Source organism: Pelecanus crispus, chromosome 2 (genome assembly GCF_030463565.1).
Source record: "Pelecanus crispus isolate bPelCri1 chromosome 2, bPelCri1.pri, whole genome shotgun sequence".
In the NCBI taxonomy this organism is placed as follows: Eukaryota; Metazoa; Chordata; class Aves; order Pelecaniformes; family Pelecanidae; genus Pelecanus; species Pelecanus crispus.
The window spans coordinates 121,856,284-121,884,263 of NC_134644.1; the positions used below are offsets into that span (position 1 = coordinate 121,856,284).

Consider the following 27,980-nt stretch of genomic DNA (forward strand, 5'->3'; position numbering starts at 1 on the left):
CTCTAACCCGGGGACGTATCACCGACCTGACATTAGGAGCTGGCTAGGCGCCAGGTGTGAACAAACACGCTGTGTGCAAACCGGGCGGGCGGCGGAGCCACCGCCTAAGGTGTCCGGTCTGGAAAGAGCCCGGGCCTCGGGGCGGGCGGGAACCGCTGTGGGTGCGACGGGCAGGGAGTCCCAGCGTAGGGGGCGAGGTGCTGAAGAGCCGAGATGGGTTTGGAGACGTTCTAGGGGTTTGCCCAAAAGCTGTGATTGCAAGAAGATATTGGGGGGGGGGGGGAGGGCAGAACGCAAAAGGCTGTTGTGGATGAAATACGTTTGGGTTATAGGAAAACGTGGACTAAGATACAAAATTGTCAACAGAAGAACTTTATTAAGAGGAGAGGGGATGACTAATCTACCAGCAATTCTTTTAAGACTCGGTGATAGGTAGCAGATAAGGAGTGCTGAGGGATGAGTGTGATGGCAATGGCCAGGAGCCTTCAGGGCAATTTAAAGATACTGAAAACGGTAGATGTGGAGACACGAGTCTCAACTGCTTCTACAAAAGCTGTGGGTATTTGGCTGCGATTAAAGAAACTAAAGCAGTGCTTAAACATATAAAAAGGAAGAGAATGCCAGAAAGAAACATCCCTTCCTCAGACCCCTTCTAGCCACCACCTCTAGAAAACCCGGCACTACTACCTTTACCAGCTCCTCTGGTAGCTGCAGCTGTAAGAGCTTCTGCCACAGCTTCTCCCACCATTTGATTGTCTGCATTTGCACTTCTGGCTCCTCCTTTTGCTATAGAAACGATACCCAAAACCAGAAGGATCTGTCCTTGATAAACATGCTGCTTGCCAAATGTGATTTTTCAGTTCCAAACAGTTGAAGAAGGATATACAAAATGGCTATAAAAATAATCCAGGGGTTGAAAGTAAATTACAAATTTCAGTCTTTTCAGTTCATCATGGAGAAGAACAGAAGTTGATTTTATTGTCCAGTGTCGGCTCCTAGACATGAAAATGAAATTTTGGGGGACAAGGATTACATTTCACAGGGAAGCTCCAATGGGTGGTATGCTGAAACTAAGCTGGATCTTGAATTAAGATGGAGTTTCCAATTACTAAGGCAATTTAAGCATTGTTAAAGTTTACCAGCAAGGGTGGTGAATCTTCTGTTACTTTGACTTGCTTAAAGGAGCTTTCTAGAAAGGCTTTACTCCAGTTCTAGGGTGAGATCCTGCAGACCATCTATTCAAGTGAGCAGATCCCAGCTGTCTGGCTGCGAGTCTAAGCACAGGATATATCCAGTCTAGCTATTTGTTCTTCATACCAACAGTGACCTATATAGAGGCCATTTATTCCTGACTCCTAAATGGAAATTGAATGTTCTACAGTCTGAAGCTGCACTGAATACATTCTCCCTGTTAGAGTAACCCTTAGAGGAAGAGGTCTGGGGCAATCGCAGACCATTGACCATTCATTTCCAGGATTTGGCAAAGGCACTAGAGGTGCTGAGCTGAAAGAGAAGAATCAGGGTTTGTATCGGGGGAGGAAAACTTCCCCGCAAGACCTCCGCAAGGTGAGGAACCGCTACCTCCCTCTTCTGTCCTCTGAGATCGTGTTGGTCTCTTCCTACCGTAACAGCTTTGTGCCTTTTTCTGGATCAATAGATGCTGGTTGCCTTGAATCTTACACAAACTGACATGAGCAATATAGAGACAAAGTGCAACCTGATGTATAAACATGCAGTACAGATTACCTTGACAACATTAAGATTGTAAAAGATCGGTTGAACATTATTAAATGCGTCTTTTTTTTTTTTCTTAGCAAAGATAAGCCCTGAAGGACCCAGGGGCACAGGGACAGCGGAACTGCCTGCCCCGGCTGTGTCTCTGTGGCCTTTTGCAGGGCCAGCCGAGCAGGGTTGCTTCCCATCCTGAGCTGGCCGGATGCAAGCCAGCTTGGATGCGAAAGCTGGGGCCGTGTCATTAGCACGATACTGCTTGCAGGCCAGCAGGTCTGGCAGGGTTCGTTAATGCGGGAAGATGGGTCGGAGCAAGTCCAGATCTGTTTACAAAAGGCTTTTTATTCTATGAGATCTCCCGTGGCTCAGTTCTGAGGAGCACAAGTAGTAAGCATAGCCTCAGACGGTACAGGCAGGTGCTGCGGTACAGCGAAAGGCGCGGGGAAGCAAGGCAAGCCCCTTTGCAAGGCATGCTTTAGGCACCTTTGTGATGCCTACGACAGAACAAAGAAGGTAGTCTTCATTTTATATAATCAGGCTCAGGAATTAAAATACTGCATTTACATTCCTTGTTTCTTTAAAGGGGAGGATGTGTTAACCTCATCCAATGTATTGACAGGTGTGTTCATTAACGTACATTTTATTTTCTGTGAGGAACATAATGTTCTTGGGAACCTTTCTATGTATCTTCAGGCTTTAAACATTTTAATGAGCGTGTATTCACAGCACAGGTAGGATCAAATCACATTATTAACTCCTGTTTTACAGATAATTGCCATGCGTATTAAGCTCAAAGTAATCCTAGTTTTAAGTGCCTTAGGTCTGATTTTCTAGTGTCCTGATACTTTACAGTGCTTTAACGTGTTTAAAGAAAAGTTCTTTTTCACGATAAAGGTAAGCATTCTGGATTCCCGCACTGCCAACCTTGACTGCCTCCAAATGAGCACCCAGAAAACGAGGAACAGAAACAAGATACTTGAACAAAACTCTGGCATGCCCGATCTTCCCACAGTGCGTGGGGCTGAGCGAGGCCCGAGTGGAGGTTGGCGTGGCTGCCCTCTGTGCTAGCAGCTCCTAGGCTGCAGAGCAGCCCGGGGTACGGCACGGCCCGGGCACTCCCAACCCGAAAGCCTCTGCTACATTTGACCCCTCTCTCACAGCAACTATGAACTGAGTGATGCAGTGTCAATAAGGTGTGACTTCTATAGCAGATGATGTAGAAAATGTAATGGCAGGGTAAAGAAAAACATGGCAATCTAGGAGATGTTTAAAGTAACATCCACAGTATTCACCATTTCAGTGTTACCGTGCCATTTCAGCGGTTTTCAAACTTTTTGCATTCTGGGTCACTATGAATGTACATCTGGGAGAAGGAAAAAGAACAAAACTCTATTTGCATTTTTTACATTTGTAACTAGTACATAAATAATTCCCAGCAGAGTTCACCAGCTCCGAGGGAAGCCTGGCACCTGCTGCCCCTCCTCTCACTGCACGATTGCTGACTCGCTTCTGGCTGCAGCCTCAATGGCTGCTGCTAAATCCCACTCATGGGAGAGGCCATATCCTTTTCTTACTACCCAGGCTGTTTTGCTACAGTTAGCTACTCTTATCATTTTCTTTTCCTGTTTCCTTCGGCAGGAATAGGGAGGCTTGAAGAGGGAATGAAAAAGAGCAGATTTTGGCATTCTACTAATGTTAATGAACTTTCAACCTCACACAGTAATAGAAAATGGAAAAAAGGCGAGGCAAATCATCAAAAAATGATCCCATAAGATTCTAGACTTCCCCGTTTCTCATTGTGTAAAACTACAGCTTCACCAATACGAATGAAGCCAGGTTGATTTATGTTAGCTCTTCATAGCTTACACATTCCCCTCTCTCGATGACTCCCTGGCACCGTATTAGATGAGCATAGGCAAAATGTTCCTGTAAGGGGAGTCATTAGTGACAAGGGTAAAAGCTAAGCAAAATAAGGCATCAGGAGCCAGAAAAAGTGGAGCTCTAGTGAACATAGCAGCTCACCGACGATTTTTTTCTGGATGGTAAGGCTGATGCTTGCTAAAAGTTTAATAACATTTTTTTTTTCCCTGAAATATCTGTTTGCACAGTTAAGATCATAGGCATTACTTTTTCTAGCACTAGAAACCTTTGGCTGAATTTGTTATTCAAAGTCTAGCTATTCCTGTAGTAGGCACCTTGCTTACAGTAAACAAATGCCAACATCAGTATACCAGAACACACAAACTCTAATTTGCATGTCTAGACTTTATTATTACAGCATCTTGGTTGCAACTTATCCCAGACATACAAGTCAATGTAATTTTACACCTCATTACATCTGCTGCTTCTTTCCCAAGCAAAATCAACATTTAAAAAGAATTGCAGAGTTTCAGCATCGCTAAAAAGCTATAGAAATGATAGTATGTGCCAATCTGTAGAGCAAACCCATTTTTTCCACACTCCTTCCCTCTTCCCACTAGTCATTATCTATTCGTATCAGTTTTTATGCTATTTTCCAGATTCATAAAACATGGAACTACAAGATACAACTTTTTTTTTTGATTAAGAAATTATTCGAGCAAGAGTTTTTGAGCCTGTAGAGGTAGCCAGTTAAACATAAAGCAAAGCAGAAAAGCAATCCAAAACCTAATCTGTGTCTGGAGAATGACCTGACCATAGGCCTTTTCTATTGCTCTAGATTTCCTATAATTATGTATTTAAGTAAGGTATGTTTAATCATCTTACTATATTATTTCCCCTCTCAGGATGTGATAGATTAAAGCAGATTGTAATTATCCCTTGTATTGCTTTGCACGCTAGCAGTCCATGTGACTGGCGATCTGGAAGATAGTCTTTAGTGTGCTCCATCCATTGCTGACATTTCTGATACAGCAAGCTCAACATAGAGGAACTTCCTGAAATTACCACATCACATACTTCTGTTTATCTGTACTTCCCAGCTCCTTCAAAGGACATACAATCATTCGCATGTAATTTGTCCCTACTACTCCATTGTTCTACAGGCCTCGGCATATTACCCAGGGAGATTTATGGACAGCTAGCTTCATGGGATACACAGGCTGTTCAAAAGAACAAAAAAAAAAAAAACCCCAACCCCAAACAAAAAACAACCCCAAAAGACAAAACACTCCACCAACAAAAACCACCTCACAGTTTTTTGTCTTTTGAACAGGGTTCCCTCCCCCCAAATAAGTGGAATTTCTGAAGCCCCAAACCTTCATCATGAAGGATGAAGCAATCACAAGGCAAGCTCAGGGTGGTGGTTGAATAATAAATACAAATTAGGCTACTACAGCAGGCCATGAGAATAAGAGAATGAAAAAAAGTATTTACTATGGTATTTACTTATTCACGCAAAATAGTAAAAAAATGTTTCAGAGTCCTCTAAGTGTTATGTTGCACATGCACCTTGTACTGGAAGCTGCTGTGATGTCTGAATGCTTAGGAAGATGTGTAAGCTGCAGTCAGGAGAAAACACCATGCCAGTCGTTTTCAAAAGGGTCTTTCCATAAATTACTTTATTTCTCATTAAATGAGCACAGAGTCATTACCATATTAATAACAGATATGTTTATTATTACATATCCATCAGTGCGGCTTTCAATACCACTTGAAACATGCAAATCGTCCTAAGGACGAATCAGTTTTCCAGTGCTTCTTATTTAATACACAACTGCAAAGCCATTATAAATTACTGAGGAGGTATTTGGTTAAGAAATAAAATAAAATAAAACCATACTGCCCATACCATGAATGTATTCCTGCTACAAAGCAAGAGTCTGGCGGCATTTACTGAAATTCCTGAATTACCCAGAGCTTTTGTGTTATATGCTTATATGCTCCCACTCCCCCCCACCCCCCCACCCCCCCCCCCCGCATTGCCTACACATCTCTTGGCTTATGAAACAGAATCAGTCTTTCTTTGTAAGAGGAATTCTCATTCAAAGACTGTACTTAATTTAGAAAATGCATCTACAATACTTCAACCAATTAAAATTCAGTAAAAACCACTTATACGCGATAGTTTTTTAGAGGTTTCCTTTGTTTAGTTTTAGATTTCTACATTTATTTGACATGGCAATAATACAATTATCTCAAATTAAGGCACTAAAAGGACAATGTAAAACCCAGTAAAAGTGTTCTAAGAATAATTTACATTTCAAACAGTGCATATATTTCTTAAATGTTTGTTAACTTAATGTATGTTATCACTTAAAATTGTAAGGCAATACATTATACTGTTAGAGAAATGATGTACCCCAAAATATGCTTCCAAACTTGGTGGTTTCTTTTACTGTTAGTTTCTAATGCCTCTAATAGTAAAATAATTCAGTATGGCTTGGCAAAAATGCATAGATTAAAGGCAATTACTTGTTTTCCCCTCTTTACAGTAAAAACCTGCTGAATCAGTATTTCATAAAGCATAACACAAAATATTTAACACTTTGATCCGTTCCATAGTGGGTGGTTAGCATTAAGGCTGTTAAGAACTCTGCAGTGAAGGCACTGAAGTTCAAGTGATAAGGCTTCATTTTTAAGCTAGTTCTGCAGTCTTCAAGAGCACAACAACTTTGAGTCTTGAAAGCAATTGCAGTCCTTCTCACTGAGAAACCTTCCTCCTCTGCTCCGTTTCATATGCTCATCTTGACATAAATATCCCCTTCACAGGGTAAAGTCCTTTTCTTTCACTGATAGAAGAAAGTTGGCTGCATTTCATCACGATTGACAGGCTTTTTTAAAAAAATCCAAAAAGGCAGCACCTGTTTTTATACACCTAGCTAAGCTTTATTTGCTTTAACTTGCATTACATAGTAATAATTAATCTAATCTACCTTTAGGCAAACCCGCAATTAAACACCCTCAGCGTGCTTTTGTGCCAAAGCAAGGAGGAGACAGTAATAGCAATCTTAACCCTGAAGCCTGTGATAGTTATGTTGAAAGGAACAACAGCCCGTCTGCACTGCTCTGTGTGGTTAAAAAAAGCCCTGTTTCTCAGACCGCATCCCATGAGATTCCATTAAGCACTGCACGTGTGGTTAGCTGGAACAAAGAAGAAAACAGACAATTAATAACAAATATAAAAATTAGCTTCATAACACTATTGCATGTTTGCCAAGAGCTTCAGTGAAGAAAAGCCTTAATTTTACGTTAACAAAATAAGTCTTCAATTGACATTGTACAATACTAAGATCACACCTACACAATCTTCCACAAATTGTTCTTAATTTCAAATAACCTTAAATGAACACAGAAATGAGACAGATGATAATATTACTGCAGCTTTACAAGTAAACGATTAAATCATGGGTGTATTCACAGCAAATGCAAGGTGACTCTCTTTCACTTGCGGGACAAGAAAAGGCTCTCTATAGGGCTAAGAGCACGCACATGCAGTTGCCCGCGCTCATCTGATGCACAGGAGTTTTGTTTGTTCGGTTTTTTTAAACATGCATTAACTTGATCAGGTGCCCATGTCCAAATATATTAAAACAAAACACCCCAGCTGTGCTGATACAATGTGTATAAATTAGCGTACTATAAACTTGGAAGTGTAGTTTCAGATCTAGAAGCAGTATTGCAAATGCTAGCAAGTTCATCATAAAGTTCTGATTCATATTTGCTAGTGATAAGTTATTAAAATGAGGAACAGAACTTAAGATGAACTTACACGTGAAGCTCCTTTTAATGGGTCTGATACACCTCGCCATGAAGTCAATGAAGTGCTGCCTACCAGCTGCAAAGAAAGGTGGATCAGACCCTACATGAAATGTACTAAAATGTCTTAAAGCATGTGTTAAAGGCTGTATCCATTTGACAAAATAGCTAATGCCTGCTTACATGGTAGGACTCCATCACCGAGATCAAGTTCTGCTATACTGTCTGACAAGAGAACAATTTTCAGGTACTTAGTAAGAGCTAAACACATGTAGCCCATAAAAATCATCACTGCTTCTCTAACTCCCATGTCTAGGCAGAGGTCAGGATGAGAACTGCAGGGTGCAGTGTCCTGAGCTGGGAGAAACTGATCTAACAACTCACTGCCTCCTGAAAGGAAAAGGGTCCGCTGTTCCTCCACTTCATCACCTTCCTGACCCCAGGGGAGCACCCTCCTACTTACCTGTCCTCAGATTGGGCAATCACCGCACTTCTCAGCGGGCTGATTCCACTCACTGGCTCAGCAAAATAAGCCTACATTTTTTTGATAGTCAGGAAACTGAACTGTGGACCTTCATGGAAGGGTCCAAAATGGATCATTTCAAGCACTTACCCAGGATGCAATGACAGAAGAGCAAGGAAGGAAGACAGAGAGGGAAAACCCTCCCCTTAAGTAGCAACACGCTGTCAGATTAGCTCAGCTACTGTGCAATCACCAGTTAAGTGTCCAGTATATAAGATCCACTGTAGATTTATTTAATAATTAAATTGAAACATCTGGTACATCAGAAGTGAATTTTCCTAAAATAAATCCAATGCCTCTTCTTTCTAAACATACAGGATGGAATATGCAGTGGTATCAGGGCACAGGTTGGCCATACTACATCACAGCGAGCCCCACTATGTTCCAGTCAACCCAGCGGCAGCTGTGTGATGGGGACAGAGCGCGCCACAAAGCCGCCCGAGCAGCTCCTCAAGCATCAGCGAGGTGCGGGGGTTCCCTGCCTGCCTCCTGCACACATCTCCATGCAGCACAACAGGCCGGCAGCACACACATACCTAGCGCTCTTGCTGGTCAAGTACTGTGCCTCTCTAAATTGCTTATGCTCAATATGCTTCTTCCTCCATACTCAGTGCCTACAATATGCAGCGTTAAAACAGAGTTTGCTGTAAATTAATTGTATGTTCTAAGACGCTATGTCAGCACTAAACATCATTAGGAAGCAAGATTTCTAAGGTCAAACATCAATTATATCATCAAACTTGGTGATGGATTTGGGCTCAGTCTAGACAAGCAATATAAATGTTAACTGTTTGATTCACATCACAGTCTGTTAGAAAGATTCAAAAAGTTAAAGAGATAAGATACCACGCAGGTATTAACTTCTCAGTTGCCAGAAAACTTAAGAGCTTTATTTCTTCCGAAGAACCTGGAAAATCTCGTTGGGTGGAGTAAGGTGTGAACAGAGGCTGTACACTAGGGCAGATGGAGAAAATGCAAGGCTGGGGTATCCTGAACAGCTGATCCAACCTGAAACTTCACTAGTGCAAGATGACCATCTTCACCTTTCCTCCTTCCATTCTTGAGACAGATCTGGTGCTTTCTGGACTCTTCCATGAACCATTGCAACTTCCTAACCCAAGAGAAACCCACGTGCTTTTCTTTTGTGGGGTTAGGGTTGGGGGTTTTTTGTTGTTATGCTTTGGGTTTTTTGGCTTTTCTTTAGTGAAAACCTTCCTGGATTAATGCTCTGCTGGAAAATAGATCAGTTTACTGTGGTAATCTGTGAAGCATGAGCTGACACAAGATAAAGCACAGGAATGTGCAGCTTTCCTCCTTCTGGTACTGGTGAGATACTAGGCTCACTGTATCTCTTAAGATCTTAAAAAAAGAGCTTTAAAGATGGTGTTTCTGTTTTTTAAAAAAAAGTTCCCATTCACTACTTGCATATTTCTATGATTCTCTAACATTCTCACATGACAAATGCCAATAGCATTAATAACAAAAGTTGTCTCAATAACTAATCTCCCCAAACAGACCCATTCCTTTAAGAGCTACTGTAAATTTTCAAATATGTAAATCTGTTTATTCTATAAGAGATCAGCTGCAAACTTGTTCTTGCTAAGGGCAACCCCAAACTAGCATTTCTGATAAGACAGAGTGAAAAAGAATCAATGAATTGATTTAAGAAAATGGATTTGCTCCCATATAAAAGAGTATCGATAAAAGCTTCTGTGCTTTTCCAATTAGCTCTAAAACGCCCGGAAAGAAGTTAATATCTTGAAATGAAAACCCTGAGAAATTGCATGGTTATGCTGGGGGAAAAACCAAAAATCTCTATTGAAAAGCTAACAGCTATGAGACATCTGAATACCAGAGCTGTTTTGCCTATAGTAGGTTTTTGACACCCCCCCCCCCCCTTTTTTTTCCTCTGTGTGCATGCACATGGAAATTCCCCCTTCACAGCCTAGCACAAGGTATATTACAGTAACTGCAGTATAACTCATCTGAACACCCTCCCAAAAATTGGAATCAAACATTGCAACAGAACTTAAAAAAACCTGGTTATTACAGCTACCAGAGGACCTCACAAAAACAAACAGAAAGGAAAGCATACTCAGAATACAATTCAAACAGTCTTTTGGAAAAGAAAGTCTACAACTCTAAATACCTAAATGTGACAAAGAAGTATGCACTATTATGCATTGGCAGGCCAGGCACTGCCATCTCTACAGTACCTTTCCAAATCCAAAGAACTGATAAATTTACCACAATAGCAGCAAAATTCTGTCTGTTCCTTCCTTCAGGATTTGAGCAAAGATTTAGATCAGAAGTTCAATAGTCATAACTATGGAATTATTTCACAATTCCACATTGAATAAGATTTATAAACAGAGATTTCTTTTTTACTTAAAAAGATTCGTAGCGTTTTTAGTTTCTCACCTAGTTTTTCCAGAAGTATTTTTAACAACTTTTCGGAATGACTGATTTGCTGAGGATCTTGTAGACATAGTTCTAGGAGAAGCACGAACAAAAGTAGACGGTGGTGTCTTAGGGATCTTCTTTACTAAATGAGTTACCCACTTCTTCTGTTCATCTTGACAGGAGGCCAATAACAACATATCTCTTGCTAAAGTTACATCGTAACTCACTATAAGTAAACGGAGAAGGACAATTCAGTGAAAACTAGGACTTGTTATCAAAATAAGAATTATGACATACCAGGTGTGCCACTGGAAAGAACAATGGCACCTATACACATACTTGCATTGGAATTGTTTATATACTTTTGGAAGACAACAAGCAGCAGGGGAAATTACAAATACAGTTTCTTTCAATATTTGTTGCTCTGCATTAAGATTCTCAATTCTAACATTAATATTCAAGAAATGAGAAAACTTACACTAATTGCAGTCTTAAGCTGGGAAGTTGCATGGGTGCCTTATGGCTGATTTCCAGAGTACGTACGCCAAATACTCCACAGGGACACTGAGAGGAAACTTTTACTCCGATCCGTGCAGTGGCTGAACAACCACTTTTCAAGCTCTTAGCACAGCTTGGTGATGCGGCCACTGCATTGTCCCTGATGTGGGCCGTGTATAAGAGAGAACGGTCCGGGAACCAAGGAGCTGCCCAGTACTTGGGCACAAACCTCTAGGGACCCTTGTGCTCTCAGGGCCCTCAGCAGAGCCACATCAGTTGCACCACCAAAGGCCTCCCCACAGAGGCTTGCCACAGCTGCCTGCTCATAAGCAGCGTTAACAGCCTATTATTTTAATAACACCTTTCACATCTAAAATCATAAAACTAAAGAGTAGACAACTTTTAAACTAAAGCGCTTTTATTTGTCTTCAGTAGTTTAGCAGCTCTGGCTAAACATGCAGAGAACACAGAATGCAAAAAAAACATGTATACCTTTGCACGGTGCAATTAATTCCTCCTTTTTATCCAAGTGGTCTCTGTGGCACTTCACATGGCATCTTCGACATTCTAGGGCAGCAGGGGGTTTAAAGACATGCCAAAGAGGTTTGGCACAGGCCTCACAGTTGGCTGGAAAGTGGTACAACGTCGGAATAAATTCATGGCCTTTATGATTTAGAAAATTTGTCTTCTCTGCTGGCTGTACTGGTTCTACCTCCAAATCCTTCCTGCATTCCCCCTCATTAGCATAGAGAATCTGAAAAAGAATACTGCTGTGTTATTGTTGAAGCACTATGTATTTTTATATACTTTTCAAAGAAACGGCCAAACTTTTTCAACAGAGTTCCATAGAAATAAGAATACACTTCTTTTTACCTGGAATATTTTAGGAATTTCTTCAGTTTCAGCTCTATATACATCTCCTTGAGTTACAGGCCGGACATGGAACAGCTTACTGGATTAGAAGAAACATGAATCAGAAAATGCTGAAAGGCTATGCATATTTTTAAAACAGTTATCAAAGTGCGTTGACGATCTTATAAATCTTGTTTATGCAAGCAATACGATATACTTCAAGGCTGCAACATGATTTTAGGAATTAATTCATAAACCATATAGATCTTGTCTACCCAAGTAAGACCAAAACATTTCATAGCATGGAAAGAGGTTATCTTACAACGGGTTCAAGGTCCATCATAGCAAATTTACCTGTGAAAAAGGCTTTCAAATTCTTCCTCAGAACACTGGAAAGTCTAAATGATTATTGCTAGAAAAGCTTATTGATAACCATGGATGGAAGTAAACATATGAAGTATAGTACTACTCACTGATTTTTTACTAAATCATGTTACCCATTGATAAACACTCAATGCCAGAACATCACAAAAAGCAGTCTGGGGCACCAGCTGTTGAAAACGCCATTAAAACTGGAACAAACATCATCTTATACTGGGACAAGACTGTAAGTCCATCTATCCCAACATCCTGTTTTCAACAGTTGCCGTAACAGATGTTTATGAAAAGAGAATAAGGAATAGCTCAAAGAGAAAATAACTCTTTTCCTGGTTATGAGCAATTGGCAGCTTAAGCACTTCCTGAGTTTGAGATTCCTTCCAGACCACTGTATTTGTTAGTCACTGATAGATCTATTAATGAATTTTAAAACCTTTTCCCAATTAGTACTTTATAAGGTCCCATAATGTTGATCAGCTGTTCAAACATCACACTCAATCATGTATCAGTGATGGGCTTCAGTGATATTTGACACAATTTTCCTCACGTGTAACAAATGTAAAGGGATCACAACTCATTTATTTTGCCACTCTGAACAGAAACCATCTGGAGAAGTTAGAAATGCTTTGGGCTAGATTAATTAACACTGATCCTTTCTCTGACAGTAACAAAAAGGTACGAAGCAAGGGGATGAGGCCTAAAATCAGACAGCAAGTTCCATATCTATCCCACAACTATCATGCCCTGCTTTAGAAAGCAGCTGTTGAAGCAACTGGAAAAAACAGTCATTACACTGAATCATAAAAAGAGATAGCATAATGTGGAGGTTCCACTGTCTCTGACCCTCCTCTGTCATAATGAGACGAGGCTCTTCATTTCTGTAAATTCAGACCAGTGACTGCAGACAGTGCCACACTATTGCGTATTTAACTTTTTCTCTAACTTTTAGCAATAGTAGGAATGGTAGTATAAAAAGTAGCATCTTCTGTTAACAGCACCCTGAAATACAGATGAACAGACATTTTCCAACTAGTACGGGAAATTAAAAATTATTTATGGAATTTTGATTCCAAGCTTCTAGATTTGTGATCAGTTATCTCGCACACAATACTCTTTTGCCAATTTGTATCCAAAACTAACAGTAACTTTACTTACTCTATATCTAGTACCATGGATGGATTAGACTGGTCCTTGTCCTTTTCATCATTGTAGAACAGTATCTTTTTACTGCTCACCACAACATACTGGAGAAAGAAAGGGTAAAACCAAGTTAAAATTGCATTTTAGAAAGACGCATTTATCCTACTGTACTCCCATAGGCTCACAAAAAGACTGAGTAAATTAAGGTTTTTAAATGAATATCATGAGATATTTAAGTCATCATGCAGGCAGCTATACTACTGACAGCTGCGCAATGCTACAAGCTGCAGTGACTGTGTATTGTCACTGGAGCACCCTAAAATGCTTGTGATGACTCTGGAAGTCTATCTGTACACGAACTCACAAATTTAAGTTGCTACTGGCGTGTAACTATGAAAATTACCACTGAGAAACTCCTGGAGTACAGAATCTATCACTTGCTGATAAAGTTGTAAACAGCTTCTCTAGAACTAGACACCTGCAGGACTCACTGGTACTTCACACCAAACTACTGGTAGGCTAAAAGAGATTCTCACAGCTCCAGCTAACTATTTCCCACACTTTCAGTTTAATGGACTGGTAAAATAAAGAGCCAAAATGAATCAGCAGAAACAGAGGTCTGGTTTACATTCCAAATCTAGGAATACACTGAGACAGTAAAGGAAAGGTTTGCAGAGGAGGAGAAAAGAAATGGACATTCTTTTGCTGCGTGTCACTTTAAAGGTCAAATGACACGTTTTTTTTTTTTTCCAGAGTGGTAAAGATATTAAATAACAGAAACATTTGGTAATGTGTCGATTAGTTTTTTCCCCGAGTGTTTAAAAGTTCTTGGTTGAAATCTGCATATTAATATATTATACCTATCCCATGCCACTGAAAAATTGGAGTACTCCAGAATGCATGGAATTGTAGGGAATAAGCAAGAGCTACTGGGAAGGCACTGTGAGTTTTAGAGCAGGAGTGGACTGCAAGCCCCATTTCCAAGAGAATTCCCAAGCGATGAATATGCCTGCAATGTCCACCCCCCCACCCCAAAAGCCCAAGGATGTTGTCCTCAACCTAAAGTACACAGACACCCTTCTAGTGTTGCTCACAATCACACAGAATTATAAACATTTGTTCATATGACAGGAAAAACAAAGCAAGCTGCTCAGAAAAAAAAGTTTTGTAACCCACAGGCCAGTTAAGATCAAACACCTCTAACCTAAGCACTTTCCAGTGGGATCAAGCCTGTAATATTCACTGCCTGTTGCTCTTCACTGGGAGCTGCCAGACCAATCTCTTTGCTAAAACGGTCCATAAGCATAAGCTCAGTGACAAGTGTGGCAGTTCCCTCCCCTGCAGTTTCAAGTATTTTAGAAACAACGTATTAAAAGGTATGAGGGGCTAAAGAGGATTAAACAGAGGTAGACTAACTGCTCTGTCTATATTGAGCTCCAGATTCAGGTATAATACGACCCAGAAGCAGGGGAAAGGACAGAAAAGCAAGAGAGTGAATACACGAACAGTTCATCTTGAACTCCAGTTACTGGTAGGTAACTGAATGGGTTTCTGCACGATACAGATACTGGCAATTTAAGTAAATGGTGTTTACTTCTCCTACAAGAGGAAGTTGAACCTCCTCATTACACAGGACTTTAAGTCTGACCTCAAAACCCAAATATGAAAGTTACCTTAACAAGCTTAGAGAATAGTGTTTTAAAAATGTGTTGCGCAAGCTGCATGCTACAGTTATACATCTCAATTACTGAAATGCATCTAAAAAAGCCACAAATGGTGTTTTCCCCCCTAAAAGAGCTTTCAGCCCCTCAGTCACAATTCTTTGATAGAAAGCCTGATCAACTTCAATAGGTACTAAGTTGTAATGGTGTGAGCCTCTTGTGATCTTCCCCACTGAAGAAAAAGAGTCTGTGCTTGAATTCCTTTGATCTACTTCAACAGAAAGCTAATGCCTTTTCTGCCTTTGAAGTATGCACCTCTGCCTTTCACAGACAAGAGCAAGGCTTTAAGATGACTACTATAACAAATGCAAATTCTGACTGCAATGGAATTCAGTTATCACACTGTATCACACCAAAAGTCTTGGTGAAAGAATTATTTAACCTCACAAAAGAGAAGTTACGTACAAAAGCCTCAATATCCTGTTGTGAACATACAAAAAAAGTCTTCTGACAGTAGTTCTGTTCTACAATGGCTTTTGAAGGATATCTTTATCACCTCCACTTGGGATGAAATGAAGTTCCGGATAAAAGTACGGCTAACCCATTTTAGTGTTAGCTGGAGGTATAACTCAACTGTTTCTTCTCAAATGAGTTTTCCACATTCACCCCTTTCAAACTTAAGCTAAATGACTCGGAGGGCATGGGGCAAAACCATCAGTTTCATGAGACACCTGAGAACATTCAAACACTATCGGTGTTTGACTCAAATATGGCACCAAGAACGTTCTTGACCGTGCCCTGTAGATTTCCTGCAGTTCTGCTAAGAGGGAGACAAAGTGGAATGCAGAGAGACCAGAAACCAACTGAAAAGCATTTGAGGTATCTGTAGCAAACCCCAGGTTCTGAACTGTGGTAAGCAAGCATTTTCAATATGGCACTTGTTCACATTGCCTCTCATCTGAGGGTCTGGGAGAATACTCTAAGCAGCCATTAGTTAAATGGGCAGAGCTTAACACTCACTCTCTGCAAGCTAGAATAGATAGCAGTTTTAACTTACAGACACATCACCAAGAAGGTCTGATATTTATGTAAGAATAGGCAGGTCTGGAACTCAAAACACTTTGATCGTATAACGAAGGTGATGTTAGCCAACCAAAAAACAGAGTACTTCACAGAAGGAGTTCAGCAGCTAAAGGCCCCATCCAAACACTTTGTTGCTTCTTTGACAGGAATTAAATCCTTCTCCTTTAAATTTTGTAGGAACCGCTTCTAAAACTTGTAGAATGTGAACATAAACAGGAGCATCTCAGAAGGATCTTTCAGCAGCAATCAGGAAGTTATGCTGAAAGTGTCATGAACAACCTGAATAATTTCCAATACTGGTCTTTGGATGTAAGTAAGAAAGATGCAGGGAAACTATTTCATACAAATTGCTTGCAAAATTTACAAGATTCTAGCGACCATGTTCACTTTTGCAATTCCTTATTCTAAAGTATGTTCAAGGAGGGGAACTGGAAAGCCATAAAACATAATCAGAAACTGGTTCTAAGCTTCTAGGCATCCCAATTTAAACAATAGAAGTTTGAAAGAACCAGACCATAACCTCCGCAGGGGCAAAACAATACTGCTTTGTTTAGCGTGGGAATTCCAGCACAGAGGTCCAGTTTCTGAGAGTAAACCAGTTCTTTTCAACAGAGACTGACCATTGTAAAAGTAAGGGAGACGGAAATGTCCTTGGAAATCATGTGTGGCAAGTTACAGTGTGGTGCGCTCTTCCATAGCCTTCAGAACATGTGTGGCATTCCCTACTCTCTGCTGTCAAGTTGCACAAAGAGGTTATTTTTCAGTAACAGCATTATAAAGAAGCTTACTCAAAGGAGAAATGGGATTTTTAATGGTTCCAAGATGCCCATTGTAAAGCATTTCCTCACCCACCTGTCATAAATTTGCTCAATGTTGCTACTACAGATTTCATACTGAACTTGAATTTTCTTATTGGATTTCTCTTCAATAAAGTAATGTATACATACTAAACTACTCTAATTATTTTGCTTGTTTCTTAAATGTGAGCTGTAAAACCAATTCACCGTATGCCTAAAAAACTTTCCAGGGGAGTTGAGGAAGAAAAAAAATCCATTTGTACCTGTTTCTTCCAGCCATGCCGCTTTATATTTCCTTTGTTTGGTATTGAAAGCCAACCTTCAAGTCTTGATTCTGGTTTAAAAAAAAACATATTAAATAATTTTATGTTGATAATAATAAAGCAGAGTAGCACAAAAGGAAACTATTACTAGAAAGGAAGATGTACTACATGCAGTAATAAGCAATTACCTATTCAGCAAAGCAGAATAAAAAGCACAGCTAAATAAAACGAAGATATAAGCATTTACTTCATGCTTCATCACAAGCTAACTAACACTTGATGATACAGTTACTGCAAAATAAAGTGAAGCTGTTTTCCTTGATGCCAACATCTAACACTGTATGTAAATAGTTTGCAAAGAGCCAGGCAGGAAAGACTTTGCTTTGAAAATGCGTTACAGCTTAAACAGAGGATTAAGAGATTTTCAATATAAACATAATTTAACATTCAGAGGGGCTATATGAAAATACTCAACAGGAAGATGCAGCAAGTAAAACAAACCAGATCCACATTTTTCAAGGGAAACAAAAAAAGGAGCGCGCACAAGAGCAAGCAAAGCTACACGGGTGTCCCATTACTCACAGAAGATAAGCATAGGAGATAAATAAATAAGGAATGCAGGAAGACTCAACTAGATATAAAGAATAAGAGACAAGCATTTTACTCAAATTTTCAGTGGACAGTTTTCCAAAGAGTAGTGTAGTAATGTGTTTTCCTACCACGAAACTACTGAAATAATTCAACAATGATACAAAGAAGTGTCACAAGAACATTAGCATTCTGCCTAATGTGAATCATAGATTTAAAAAAACGCCTCCAGCTAACTGATACTGGTTTTCGATAGATTTTTTTTTTAATTACGAAGCCAGGTAATAGCAGTGAGAAGATACCATAATTCCATTAATCTGAAATAACACAATAAAAAGTCTCACAATTTTGTAAATGTGAGAATGAAGTAATCAAAATTTCACTCCATAATCATAAATTTATTTCACAATTGAGAAAGATTTTGTAATTTTTTTTAAATTATTGTAAAAATGTGATTTGTAAAAAAAAGTGTCAGAGTATGGACATACAGCCAATAGCTAAAGTATGAATTCTTTACAAGAAACTTAACTGGCAGCACAGAAAACTTCAAAAACATTAAGTTAAAATTTGCTGAAACATTCTCCATAAATATTTATTTAAGAAGGAACTATTGGTCCCTTTTATCCTTCAGGGATGACTCTGTGAGGTGTAGCCCAGCAAGCTCTGAAAATACATCCAAATATATAAAAGATACTGTCCGTACACTGTTATGTAAAATTACAATGAGACTGACAGCCTAGCCTTCTACAAGGCATTAAAAAAAACCCCTTCCCACGTCAGCCTTACAGCATACAATATTTAGAAGTGGACTACGCTTAAAAATACAGAATCATTTCCTAACATTTCTCCATACAGAGTAACTTCAAAATACTGGGGGACCAGTGAATTACTGAAATTCTAATTGGAAGAAAGGCATGTTAGCAGAACTCATTCCAGTAAGAAACATTCCTGTAAAAAAGAAGGAAATTTGTATTTCCCTGCCTCTCGTATCTGCCTAAGAATTGCAAGGTGTGGGGGTTGCCCCTCCCAGACCCTTCCCCAATTCTTGATACTGAGTAACTTTGGAAAAGGAAACCTATTTCCTTCATGTCTGCAGACATCACAGATAACGCTTACCCTATTTTGAATACTTTGATTAATTCTTACATCAAGAGAAGGTTCTTCCATTTTTAGAAATTCTAGAAATATCCTAAAACTCAAGTCCTCTGTTGCAAAATAAAGTGATTAATTGCTAATAAAGAACATAGAATCATCATAGAATCATAGAATGCTTTGGGTTGGAAGGGACCTTGAGAGATCATCGAGCCCAACCCCCCTGCAGTGAGCAGGGATTGAACCTGTGAACTTGGCGTTATTAGCACCGTGTTCTAACCAACTGAGCTAACCCCGCTGGTCAACATAGTATGGACAACTGCGATTCAAAAGAAAGATAGCATCGATGACTGTGATTCAAAAGAAGTAAGTACGCATCTGTGGAAATTGCAGCATATGAAAATCTGGAAAGATCCAATAATGATAAATTTTAAAAGATGCACCAGGTACTATGCTGCTTATAGGGACAGTGCGAATAGGAGTTTTTCTAAGTTCGCTTCTCTTTCAGCACGTTCTGAGAGAAATTTCAAAGGAAGCAGAAAGTGGATGAGCTATTACAAATGAATCAGTTGACATTCTTTTCTGTCTACTACAAATCTATTTTAGTGAGCAAATTCTATTTGCATGAGAGATGATTTCTGAGCTGTGAATAACATCTTGCAGTTGAAAACAACAGTTTCTGAATGTACTCCTTTTCAACAAACCTGACATTCGTCTGGAACCAAATGTACTCTTGAAAGGGTAGATGAGCACTTTCATTCCAACCTTGCCACAAAGGTTTGTCTCAAGTAATATTTATAGTGCATTTTAATTTCCCTTGACAGAGTTAGCTAGCACAACTGCAAATGCTCATCTGGCCATTTCACAAATATTTGATCCAAAAGAGTAATATTTATGAGTGTTCTGATTAAGTAATTAAGAAAATATGGGCTATCTAGACTATGAAAAAGAATCTTCCATTCCTGTCTTGAAAGACACGCTCAAAACTACTGCCTGACAACTTCCCTGTATTTTGGAAAGAATCCCAGGATTGATACCTCATATTTCTAATCCAGAAAATCCAAGATAGGCCTCAAAAATATCTGACAGCTAGCTGGACCCGAGTAGAATATAAAGAAAGAAGGCTACCCATCTTATAATTATCTCCGAATATATATTAAAATGTAGATTGCATTCTAAACATCTTCGTGGTTAGTATTCATATTGCCAGGATTCGTTGTGATTCAGTATGATAAAAGTGAGTTCTAACATTAAGTCTTCAATAAAATCACACAAGACAACCATGACTGTACTAATTTATGAGACTTTTTGTTGTTTTGGAGTTAAGTAATACAGGCGCCTTCACAAGCAGTAGAGCAGCTCTTTCCAATGTTCAAGAATTCCTACTCCTTAGATTCTTCCATAGTAACCAAAAACCTGGAGATACTACATTGCTAATTCTTTCCAGTTCACCCTTCACATTTGATTCTTTTCCTCCTCAGACTGTCTTACTCTAATTTCATGTGGATCTCACCATGGATTGCTAGCTGGATCTTGCTTTGAGATCTATTCAGGTGACGGCTACTTACAGGTTTTTCAAAAAGTCCTATGTGTCCCCATATTCCAAAAAAACTGTTGGCTTAAATGGTCCACGTTTATTATTCCATCCTATCTTTGTGTAAAGCATGATTTATAATATATGCTGTAAAATGTTATGTGCTGCAGTTAAACCTGTACAGCGGAAAATGCCTGAGAGCCAGGGGTCTCTCTGGAATTCCACCAACATTACTATCACACTGTTTCATACCAACTGTCTTCTCAATTAAACCAGAGACTGCCCATCGCCAAAGTTGAGATCATGGAATCATTCTTTCATACTTGCTTACATTATTTTATGTTTTCATTTTTTCCCTGGTGATGTTTTTACTGTGACAGGAAACTGAATAAATCATACTATAATTACTTATTTAGTAATTCTACCGCTTATTTGCCTTAAATATTTTTAAGGAATGTCTTTGCCTTACAAACAGATGCATCAGCTGGAGAATCCTACTGACCACTCATCAGATCTACCTGATCTTAAGATGGTATTCAAGGTGCTGTGAAGGAATGTCTATGGGCTATAGAAGTGATGGGAACTTAGCATGCAGTTGAAGACAAACAACTTCATACAACTAAATGGTAGCAAATGAACTGCTGTGGTATGCCACCTTCTGTTTTGAAGACTAATTACTTGGTTTGCAGAAAAATAACTATGCGCTGGATAATTTCCTCCTTCTGTGGCATGGGGTATTTCTACTTTGAAGACTGGCTTTTTTTTCCCTTTTTATAATGCTAGTGCACTCCTCTGCCCTGTACTTGGCTTTCTGACAAATGTGTGAAATCTGACTAAACTAACGTCACTTAATCTCTTTTAATTACCTAAATTGCTTCTTATTCAGATCCTGATCAACTCAGAGCATCCCTCAAAAAAAAAAAAAAAAAAAAAAAAGCAGCACATAGGGACACAATTTAAATCTAGAGAAGTCCTAATAATAGTAAGTATTAGAGGTCCTACCTGTATGACACAGTAACACCAGCAGCACAACTGCAGTAAAATTCAGAGGCATGTGTAGAGAAAAGGGCAAAAAAGATGAGAAATGAAAGGCTAGTAAAAAAGAAACAGTTAGAGGGATCATGAGTACAGAAGAGGAAGACCACAAGAACTTCCAGTAATTCTGATGTTCTAATAAACAATGGAAGAGTTACAGCTGACTTGAGAAGATCTTGCACATACCAAAATTTCTGCCCCAAAATTGAAGTGGCAGGGCAGTCATACAGCCAGAAGCCTGACTACACACATTTCCAGAGGTAAAACTAAAAATAATGTACCTTGATGAGGCAGAAAAAGAGCGAGCTTACTCCTACAGTCGTTCCAAGATCTAAGAGACAACAGGGTCATATTGACATACTATTGCCCTTAAGAAGAAAACAGGGAAGGTGCCTATGCCCAGATGGAGGCATTGGGTATTTTCAGTGCAATACACAACAGCCATTATGCTGAAAATGGCCAAGAAGGAAAGTGAGGAAGTACAAAACTACCCTTTTCTGTAGAATAAATCTAGTCCATTTTCTTGTAGAAAAATTTAAGCTCTCAGTTTACAGGAGTTCAGAAACTTTCAATAAAAAATTATGAACTACAGTGTTCTTCATTTAGGAGACACTATCAAACATAAGGCTTGATTCCAAATAGTAATTTGAGGGCAGGGGAAAAAAAACCAAACCAAACCAAAAAACCCCCACCACTTCAGTAAGTAAAACCCCTCCAATTTCTTTTTTACCCCAGTTAAATGGAACACATTAAGAATTAGTATCTAAGAGAAAAACTCCTGAGAAGTACTGACAGTTCAGAAATACCAGAGGGAGTTCCTAGCTAAGAAAAAAAAATGTTCCTTCACCAATCTAATAGCTCTAAGAATTCCCAGTACTGAGTTTCAGTGGAGGTTTGGCCCAGAAGATGTTTTCGAAAGAAGCAAACCAGACATTTACTTTACAAGATGGCAATTGCCTGAGGGTTTTACAGATCAAACTTCAGAGTGCAAAAGGCTTCTTGGACAGAATGGAAGCTGTGAAGAAAAGACTATATCATTATCTGAATGAAAATCTATTCTAGAACAGAATTCATTTAAATATTAACTAAAAAGAATATTAACTAGAAAGGAATAACTACATAAAAACATATACTGAGTCTTGTAACCTACCTGAAATTTTAATCACTATTAAGACCCCTAGAAAACTCTAGAATGTGGCAGTCTGAGCAGCATGAAGTGCATTAACAGGAGAAGAGACACCTAAAATGATTCAATTTACTTTTATCTGATTACTCATCCACTGAGGTCTTAAAAAACCCAAAATAGTATTCCATTTTTGTATGTCTCAATATATTTTTCTAATATAAAAATCAGACTGTAAATCTTTAAGACAAGCATGTAAGACAACCTTCTTAATAAAGAATTTCAAGATGAATTATAAAAATTACTTAACTATACAAAAAAATAAACCTAGCGCCAACATATGGAAATTGTTATGCACAGCTTATTACCACTAAACGTTTTTCCCCTGTATCTAGAGATACAGAAGTGGATCATGTGAAAGTACTAACTGATTACACTTTTCAAACATGTGGGAGGGGGAATCACTAACCAGTGTAACAGTGGGTCTCCAAATATAGTGCCTGGAATTGACACTACATGGAAATGGCTAACTACACTGTATTATCTATTCTTATTTGAATCTGCTAAATCAAAGTACCATACAGCCCATAAATGCGTTATGGAAATTCCTACAATTGTTTTTCACATTGGCAATTATTGCCACTTGTCACAAAGGTGCTACATGACTGTAAGAACAGACAAGATCAAGGCAATTTTGCATTCAAGATATAAAATACAATCGTGAAGTTGTAGAAGTGCTGGCCCTGTACTCTATTCAATGGACACTGCACATTGTATTCACTATATTCAAACAGCAGCAGATGTAAAGATACTCTTTCCACGAAAGTAGGTAAAAATTATGCTAATGCCAAGCCATATAGTGGGAGGAGTGATATGAGAAGAAATTAAGACTTAAGTATAAGCAGCTAAGCTATGAAATAAAAACAAGCAAACAAAAAATGAAGTGTGATAAAGAGACAGAAGATTTTGAAAGGTAGTAACTTGTCTGAAACAATACCTTCCAAAACTATGCGTATGCACAAAATCAAGTAGCTCAAATATGCTTTTCTCTTACCTGAAAGATTTCCATCTGTTTCATCTGGCTGGAGACTAGCAACACTGGTAGAATCCATTCCTTGCTGGAGGTCCAAAATTTTCCTTCGTAGTTGTTCTATGTCACTCTCTTTACTATCTAGCTGCATCTGGAGCTCATTCCTGTACGTAGATTCTTCTGCTAGTTGCTGTATTTATATACACATGCATAGTTACTGTGATACCAAAAATATGGCAGCAAAGTATTCTGAAAACAAAACTCATTACTTTTTTTTTTTTAATACCTCTAGATACTTTTGATAGCTTTAGTATAAATTATTATAGAAGAAGTGTTTGTTCAGCCTTGGAAAAAAGTTAAATATCAAAGATCCAGCAATGCATACAAGTACCAAATAGTCTGATTAATCTATTAAATTACCATTTGTTTTAAAAAGGAGACCACCCACCAGTGAAATAAACCACATAAATAGTATGCTACACCGTATTCAGTTTTTTAATCTTCATAATATATCAGTAACTTCCACAGTTAAGAATTTAGAAAGGGGAAATGAATGAGAACAAACACAGCTGCACACTTGTCAAGTTCTCTGCCTCACTAAAATTCTGTAGCCTATAACATCTGAAACAGAACTTGCTATTTTTTCAAGTATTTTTTCAACTACGAGCTACACGTTTCCTGTGGAGAGAATTCCACAATGTGACAAAAAAATTAAGATTATTTTACCGCTTGCATTTCATTGAGCTCCTTTTGGTATTTCACTACCATCTGATTGAATTTCTCTTTTTCTTGATTAAGCTCTAATTGGAGCTTTCGGTTTTCCTTCTCTTTCTTCCTCAAATCTTGCATGTTAGCTTTCTTTCTGTCTATTTTAAAATCTTTCCGATTCATTATCTCAGCCAGCTTGTTGACAGCCTGTTAAGTTAAAAAAAAAAAAAAAAAGCAAGCATGTTTCATACAAAACTTCTAAGTTCCTCTAGTTATAGGATTCAAACAATAAACTGAAAATATATGATATGCAAAATAATAATTATTAAATTGCATAAAAAGTCATACCTGTGTCTTCAGAGTTCTTTCATTGTTAATGCTCTTCTCATAATGCATTTTAATATTATTGATTTCCTCCTCTTTTTTCATTTTGTACTCTGTTAAAATAATATTCAACTTTGAAATATTTTAGAAGGTAAATATTTCTAAGCTTAATCACTTCTACAGTTGCATTTTTTTTCCCTTCCATTTTCCTGTTGTGTCATTTAATGTGCAAAATAGAGTTTGCAGCGATAAAAGGTTACCAGTTTAATGCTACTGTAATGACAGAAAACTACCAGAAGGATATATCAGAAAGGCACCAAGATGAAATGTTTTTGTTTCCTGGTGATGACCAAGTTTATTGCCCCACTTCTTTTGTGTTTGCACTACCAAAAGTGTTTCTGTAGGACCAAAAATTAAGTCAAGGCCCACACAGAATAAGACTGATATGACTGGACTCACATTCAGTACAGATTCGCAAATCAGGCATAAAGAGAACATGGGGGAAAAAGGATTTCTTTAAACAAGATATTACTCTGTTACATTCCCCCCACCACACCAGTTACTCAATTCCACCGATATCACACTTCCAGTCTGCTGATCTGTTCCCAACGTTTCTAGAAGTATGCATTTCACTGATAAGGATTTCTCCACCAAAACAACAAACAAACAGTTAAAAGAACAATTTTCAAGTACTTAAAAGTAACAAACTCCATAAACTAAAAAATACTGCAAACTGCTTGCTCACCCAACCCCTGCTATTACGGAAATGCAGAAGTAAGGGAAAATATTTTTGTATGCCTTCCTGCCTACATAGCGTCTGCAACAACACTGGCGACATGAGTGATAAGGCCTTTACTCTCATAGCCAACAGATATTAAAGCATGCATTCCAATTTTACAATGCTTGCTCAAATGCAAAACCACGGCAGTAAACTGAATAATAAAGTAACTTCCCATATAGTCAGAATGCATGTAAATAGAATGCCAATCCACTGATATGCTGAGATCACAACTTATATTCTGAATCTAAGTGAGATCTTAAGGAAGTTGAAATACTGATACTGCTTTACTATAAATACTGGAGATAGAAACAAGAACTTTAATAAATACATTGTGTGCAATATGAAATGAGTAAAATACTTCTCCTTAATAACTTTCATGCACACAAGGGCATGGCTGGCAGAAGGGGGTTAGACAACATTTGGATGAGCTGTACTGGACAAGCATTCCTGACTATGCCTGCAGGAACTTGGTGCTAACTTGTTTTAAGAAGTGAGGATGGACTGTGAACAGAAACTCACTTTTTCCTACCTCCTACAGCAGAGGTTTTAATCATTTTCAACAATAAAGGCAGTGTGTGGAAATGGAAGCAATACAGCAGAAAGAGTGGCAATTTACATGGAAAATGTATTTTCAAGATTAAAACAATGACTTATATAATTTTTCATCAAGCGCAAACTAATGGGAGATAAACAATGTCTTTTCCCATTTTCATTTTACCACATATGCTTCGAATTCAATTCTGCTTCTTAACAGGTGAATTAAAACTCCAAACATGACATACCTTCCTCCTGTTTCTTGATTTTTTCACTGATCTCTGAATTTTCCTTTGTTATTAAATCAACATCTTTGGTTAATGTGTTATTAGTTTCTTCCAGCTAAATGAGAACAAACACATTTTAAAATAAAGAACTTGCCATGAATTCTAAAAATATACTACTATGATTTTAAATACCCTTAAATCTGTAACAGCCATTTACTTGGAATTCCTTCCTCAGATTATATACAAAAAGATCTGCTTACCTTTCAAACCTGAATTTTAAAAAAATGGTACTTTTCTTCTAAGCTGTCTTGATTTACCAGAAGGCTCAAAATACACCTGTCCCAGAAAGAATTCTTTTTTTTTTTTTAAATTATCTTTGCAGAACTGACAACACTGTAGTATATAATTAAACACTCAACTTTAGCAAAATTAAGTTGTCAGCTATTGAACGTGGTAACTTTAATTTAATTTGTGGTACTTTGGAAGAAGCAGTGCCCAGAGGCCTGATCCCCTGAATCCAGACAGAAAAGCAGCTGATAGATGATACAACTCCAGTATTCAAGGCTAGAGTAGATTCATGGCATCTGCTGCTAAATAGTTGTCATATATCATGAAAACCAGGTATAAATCAGCATAAAAATAAAAACAAATTTGGTCTAAGTCAAAGCATACATAAGTAAATATGTACATAGGTTTGCAAAAAAAAAAAAAAAAAAAAAGACCACCTCCAAAACCCAACCAAACAACAACAACAAAAACAAACCCACAAAAAAAAAGGGGGCGGGGGGGGGGGAAGGAAAACCATTACACTTTGAATCTGTTAGCTGCCAGAAGACACAGTCAGGATCACTTTGCTAACCACTTAGGAAATACATATTAAAAACCAGACATAATTGCATTCCTGAAAAAAGGTTTTGTTTGAAGCCTATAGAAATGATTGTGTATCAAGCTGTGTGACAAAATTATCAGAATATTTGAAACCAACAAACATACTGACAAGAAGGTATTCCTTCAGTGCCACAGACAGAGTCTTCTAAACTCTTCTTAAGAAATGGCGGCATTCTTGAGATTTCAAGGTTATAAAAGAAAACGTGTAACAAACACTACTTCTGCTATCTTTACACAGAGATGTAATATCTATGGTAGCGCTAACAGAAAGCTTCGAGCAACTGATCCAAGTTCAGTTACGCCTAGAGTTTTACTGAAGTTTTACAGCCCCAGAATTCTTAAGAAAATCTGCATAGCTGATGCTAAATGGGAAAAACAATAATGACAAAATAACTACGGTATATATGGCTTGCTATTTGAAACTCCTCAGTTAAGACATTTACCAACCTGATACTAATACTCAAGAGCTACGCTATAAAGTATCTTCAAAAATTACAGTTTGGGTTTGGGTGGTTTTTTTTTTTTTAAAAAACTAGTTTACCAGTGGGAAGAAACTCAAGACTTCCAAGTTTTGGGGTTTTTTTAAGATTAAGTAATTTTGCAATAAGAGTCTCTAATACACAGCTCCACAAATTCACAAGATTTTAAAAATATATTGGGCAATGTCACGAAGTAATTACAAAAGGCTTAATAACTGAATTATAGACATTTGCTGGATTTCAATCTGGCTTCACCTCAGATTCATCAAGTCTACATTTCTTTGGGAGTTCACATGATGGGATTTAAATGTTTAAGGTTCCAACTGAGTCCAAAACTCAGATACTTAAATAATTATCACTTATGACCATAACAAGACCTTATAAGTTAAAAGAGAAAGATAAATTTCTGTTTCCAGCTGGAGGATATATAGAGGTATTAATTACAGTGGAATAATTTACCCTTCTTATGATGCTGTCCTTATCAGTCATTTCTTGCCTGTGTCTTGATGCTGCTTTTTTGCTTTCCTGACTCAGTTCAAAATACTGTTCTTCAAGGATTGCTCGTGCCAACCGTTCTGACTCAGCTTTGGTTTCAGCTAAATCCAACTGGGTAGTGAGTGTTTCTCTGTAAA

The 27,980-nt window shown here is 38.3% G+C and overlaps 1 protein-coding gene across 1 annotated transcript in view; it reads right to left on the reverse strand.

Moving 5' to 3' along the window:
• Window positions 1–5,630: 5,630 nt before the first annotated feature.
• Window positions 5,631–27,980, reverse strand: part of ROCK1 (Rho associated coiled-coil containing protein kinase 1) — a 90,496-nt gene continuing 68,146 nt past the window's right edge. Inside the window, 11 exon segments of the mRNA XM_075706473.1 lie at window positions 5,631–6,792; window positions 10,352–10,559; window positions 11,324–11,585; window positions 11,705–11,783; window positions 13,217–13,305; window positions 17,006–17,076; window positions 23,432–23,597; window positions 24,134–24,322; window positions 24,464–24,552; window positions 26,003–26,096; window positions 27,808–27,973. Of these exon segments, the coding sequence (XP_075562588.1) occupies window positions 6,789–6,792; window positions 10,352–10,559; window positions 11,324–11,585; window positions 11,705–11,783; window positions 13,217–13,305; window positions 17,006–17,076; window positions 23,432–23,597; window positions 24,134–24,322; window positions 24,464–24,552; window positions 26,003–26,096; window positions 27,808–27,973 (1,417 nt within the window). The 3' untranslated portion in view covers window positions 5,631–6,788.